The following is a 4925-nucleotide window of genomic DNA, read 5'->3' on the forward strand; positions in this document are numbered from 1 at the left end:
TTGAAGATGAAAAAGGGCCCAACCCACTGTGGGTGGCACCATTCCTAGGCCGGTGCTCCTGAGCTTTATAAGAAAGATAGGCAAGCATAGGCCTGGGAGTGACTAGTAAACTGCCTTCCCCCATAGATCTGCTTTAAGGTACTGCTTGGCTTCCTTCCCTGACTTCCCTCAATTATAGACTGTGACATAATTAGAACATCACCCTATTGAATATCTCTTATATTCACACCCAATACACACACACACACACACACACACACACACTTTATTATGCTATCTGACATTGTCCATTCCTCGACATAGAATATTCTAGAATTATTTCTGTTTTAATGGAGGTGTGCATAGACAGCTAGTGTTTTAAAAAATTGTCAAAGAGACCCTCCACCAAAAGAACAACACAAATTATCACCATCTTCTTGGTTGCCTGTTGTATCATGAATGAAAGCCTCCATTTCTAAAGCTATTGCACACTTTGGTCACAGGACTTGAAGAAATCAGCTGGTACTGACATGGAAGCCTCCCCTGTAAGGACTAGCCCTCAGAGTGTCAGAAGATGCTGGTCAAACCATCGAAGAGTGAAAGGTTATCAACAGCCTTACCCAACTGTGAAGCCTAAGAACCACAACAAAGAGTGGACCAGCAAGCTAACCCCAGTGTGCAACAGTGGCAACTGTATCTTGGCATTAACCAACAGCTGTATAATTAGACCTAAAACCTGCTTAGCTGGAGAGATCTCATACCTGAAGCTATAATGTGGCCAAGAACCTATAACCATGGGTTTGAGAGGTCACAGGCCTAGAGGAGAAGCTACCTGTACCATGTTGCTAAATTAATATAGTTTGTAACTACCTTCTAAATATTTATACTTTTATCCATATATATTTGCAGCTCTCACTTCTCAACAAAGAAACTTCTCTTTGCAGTAAACAGAACCTGTTAGAGAGATCCACAATTGCCCCAAATACAGAGAATCAGTGACCAGGAGGTGTTTAGCCTCACATGGGACATTTGTAATACAACCTCCCAACACTCCAGGAACATTTTGGAAGAGGGACTGGGAAGACTGTAAAAGCCTGAGGCCCAGGGTGTGTCTGCTGTGAGATCCAGACAAAGGTGTTCCATGAACTCTCAAAAATACGGCTGCTCTGACTCTTTCCGGACACTCAAGATGTCGAAGCGAGGACGTGGTGGGTCCTCCGGAGCGAAATTCCGGATTTCCCTGGGTCTTCCGGTAGGAGCTGTGATCAACTGTGCTGACAACACAGGAGCCAAAAACTTGTATATCATCTCTGTGAAGGGAATCAAGGGACGGCTGAACAGACTTCCTGCTGCTGGTGTGGGCGACATGGTGATGGCCACAGTTAAGAAAGGCAAACCAGAACTAAGAAAAAAGGTACATCCAGCAGTGGTGATTCGACAACGAAAGTCATATCGAAGAAAAGATGGGGTGTTTCTGTATTTTGAAGATAATGCGGGGGTCATAGTAAACAATAAAGGGGAGATGAAAGGTTCTGCTATCACAGGTCCAGTTGCAAAGGAGTGTGCAGACTTGTGGCCCAGGATTGCATCCAATGCAGGCAGCATTGCCTGAGTCTCCAGTGTATTTGTAAAATATATTCATTAAAGTCTTTGCTATGAAAAAAAAAATATATGGCTGCTTGTACAAGGCCCGCACAAGAACACATCAGACGACATGTCAGAATGAGTGGAAGAGAACTTCACAAGCATCCCTAAATGTGGAGCCTAGGGATAAAGAGGCAGAGTCAATGACTGTTGAGAGATGGAGAGGTCAGCCCTAAATATATGAACATCCAGGCAACACTAACTGCGTGCAGGAGTTTTGTGGTGTTTGTGTGTGTGTGTATATATGTATAAAAGAATAATTTTGAAAGGAGACATTATGAATTTGAGAGAGGGTGTTGGGGAAGCCTGGGAGGAGTTAGAGGGAGACAGGGTTTGGCAAAAATCGAATGTACTTATGCATGGAATTCTCAAATTAAAAAAAAATGGTTTTTAAACTTATCGTTATTGACAAGGGACCGTCCAAGACCTTTGTCTTAGAGTCTTGCTGGCTCGGGAGCACCTTCAGGCCTGTTTCTTTACCTTGCTCTGCAGTGAGAGCTCTGACCTGCCTCATCCCTGGCTGGTTCGCACTGACCTTTCTGTCTCACCATTGACTCCAAAGCGCTTTGGCAGTGTCCGTCTGAAATTTTGATTCAAACCTGATCTCAGCCTCTTGGGCTCCCCCACCCCTTTCCTTTAATTCCTTCCACAGATAGTCAAGAATTCTACTGTCCTCCCTGCCCCCAGCAACCGGTAGACTGAAAAATGACCATGCCAAAGGGAAGCGAACACTCCCAGCCCGGAGCAGGTCTTGTCAATCTGATTTTTAAATGACTGAGGAGGTCTGAGGACACAGAGGATGCAAAGATCAAGTGCCGAGGAGGAGAGCACGCGGCTCTGACTGGGAGCACACTCTCAGACTCAGAGGGCAGAGCGGTATTTAAAGTGAACTGGAACAAGCCTGTAACATCAGGTGCGTTCTGCCTTCAAAAATAGCTGCCAGTTAGAAAGGTTTATTTACATACTGATTCCACGCTAACTTTGTAATGGAATGTGCTGCCTGCCTGAGACCTAACAACTGTCATCATAATTTTTTCTAAAAATACAGGCAGAGAAAAACACTCAGTGAACCCTCTGCTGGGGAGTGGCTACAAAAGACCCTTAACCCAAACCGACAAACGCACCAGGACAAGCAGGGCAGGGATTTTGAAAAATACCTCTCAACACTCTCTTTAAGCAGTCTACACCCACATATTCATTCATGTTCTCTCTCTCTCTCTCTCTCTCTCTCTCTCTCTCTCTCTCTCCCTCCCTCCCTCCATCCCTCCCTGCCTCCCCCTCCCTCCCTCTCTCCCTTCTTTCCTCCCTCCCTCCTTCCCTTCCTTTCCTCTCTCCTTCTCTTCCTTCGCTACATCCGTCCATCCATCTGTCTGTTTCTGTCTCTTCTCTCTTTACCCTAGCCCTAAGCTCAGTTGCAGAGAGCCCTTGGGGGAAACTCCAGCTGGCCACGCACTAGAAATAATGGATGAGAAAGGGGTCCCAGTGGCCCACCAGTTCCAAGACCCCACCATGGGCTCCTCTCTGCCTCCCTTTCTCTTGACATTTCGCTACCAAGGATCCCCCACGGCTGCAGGCTCCCGTGTTTTCGTATTTCTCACTCTGGCTGAGCTCTTTCTGAACCCTCCCTCCCCATTCCAGGTTTGTCTCTGTGGATCCTACAGAGCTGATCCTTGGCAAGGCTGTCATCGCTCCCCGGCACAATATTAGCAATTTAAATGCCTCTTTGCCAGGCCTGATGGAGCTGATTCGGTTGTGATCCTGGGCATATGGATGGCATATTTGCCGCGAGCTAGGTGAGACGCGTCCCAGAAGGACCGCCGCCAGCCCCCCGCAGCCGCTTCCCCACCCGCTCGCTCCCGGCGGCCGGAGCCAGCCGTCCCTGCTGCCCACTTTGTCTCCACCGGGGGCCCCCGCTGCTGGGGGACAAATCTTTCATTCATGAACGGGAGCTTGTTAGGCCAACTCCGGACTCTAAAGCCACTTAATTAAATTGTGGAAAGTTGCTTGGCCCCGGTGGGAAATTTGCACACAAAGGCACCGGGGTCGGGCGCTCCCTTCAGCCGGGAGCCACACAACAAAAACGGGCTACGCCGCGCGCTCGCGGCCCCCAGCTCTGCGCCCCGGCTCCCCTGCCTACCCCCGCCCCCCGCCACTGCTACGCCTGCAAAAGCGGAGCCCCTCATTACAGGGCGTTTGTTAGGGCATGTTTTCCCAGCGATTCACTGACGGCCCTTTCTTTCCTCCCTCGGCAATCAAGGGCCGCAAGTGGAGGCTGAGAGTCCTCCATGGCCTGATTGCTGAATTTCCAAAGGGAAGAGTGTAAACAGGTACATTGAAAAAGGCTCTTTTGAACAATTATGTAAACATTCCAAACACTATTTGAAAACTTTCACAGTGGAACCGTCACGTGGGGCATTCTTGTTTAATTGTGCGGGGACAATGCTTGCTGGCTGGCTACCCCAGCTGTCTGCAAGACCCTGCTAGGAGACCGCCATGGGTGTTCCGGCTCCCCTGCCTTACAGAAGCCTGCCCCCGGAGCAGGGGCCTGTCGTCTTTCTTCTGCTCGAGTTTCTTCGGGATCTAGTCCAGTGTTCTGCCCATGGGGTGGGCTGGAAATCCTCGACGCAAGATGCCTGTAGATGCTCAGTGGAAACTTCTATGCAGGGCAGGCTTTCTTCAAAGCATTAAAGATACCAAGCAACATTGTTGGCAAGGTTCCCCTCCCCATGGGAACGCCCCTGGCTCGAGGTTCCCGCCTCTCCTATTCTGTCTCTAGTTTGCTCTGTCTTCTGTCTCTGTTTCCATGTAGCTTGGAGTCTCATGATTTGTTAACTGATTACGTTCCTGGAAGTTGGAAGGGTTTTAGCCCCACACGCATATTGCTTCATCTCTTCCTTGCTGGGGACACCAGGGTTGCGGTGGCTTTTCATGCATACTTTTTAATCATTTTATAGCCAGTCTCCCAGCGTTTGGGATCTATCCAGCCCACAGCTACTGTGCCTCGACCTTTGCAGGGAATGCCTGGGCAAGCACCGTCAATCTGGAGACTGGGATATAGTATGTTCAGTTTTAGTTTCCTAAAGTCTAGTTCTTAAATGCTAGGGAGTAAAGGGAGTGGTGGGGGAAAGTCTAAATGTTTAAGGTATATTACACATATGAGGATCATGGAGACATGGAAGATGTTTAAGACAACAAAGTGAAAAAAAGGAAAAAAGAAAGAAAGAAAGAAAGAAAGAAAGAAAGAAAGAAAGAAAGAAAGAAAGAAAGAAAGAGAAATAAAATCAAGCCACAGAAGGACAGGA

General features: G+C 48.2%; 1 protein-coding gene across 1 annotated transcript; it reads left to right on the forward strand.

Moving 5' to 3' along the window:
• The first annotated feature begins 1147 nt into the window (after window positions 1-1147).
• Window positions 1148-1631, forward strand: LOC114641038 (60S ribosomal protein L23). Its single transcript, XM_028790157.1, has one exon. The coding sequence runs from the start codon at window positions 1169-1171 to the stop codon at window positions 1589-1591; it is 423 nt and encodes a 140-aa protein (XP_028645990.1). The 5' UTR covers window positions 1148-1168; the 3' UTR covers window positions 1592-1631.
• The last annotated feature ends 3294 nt before the right edge of the window (window positions 1632-4925 follow it).

Source organism: Grammomys surdaster, unplaced genomic scaffold, assembly GCF_004785775.1.
Source record: "Grammomys surdaster isolate TR1022 unplaced genomic scaffold, NIH_TR_1.0 125863, whole genome shotgun sequence".
In the NCBI taxonomy this organism is placed as follows: Eukaryota; Metazoa; Chordata; class Mammalia; order Rodentia; family Muridae; genus Grammomys; species Grammomys surdaster.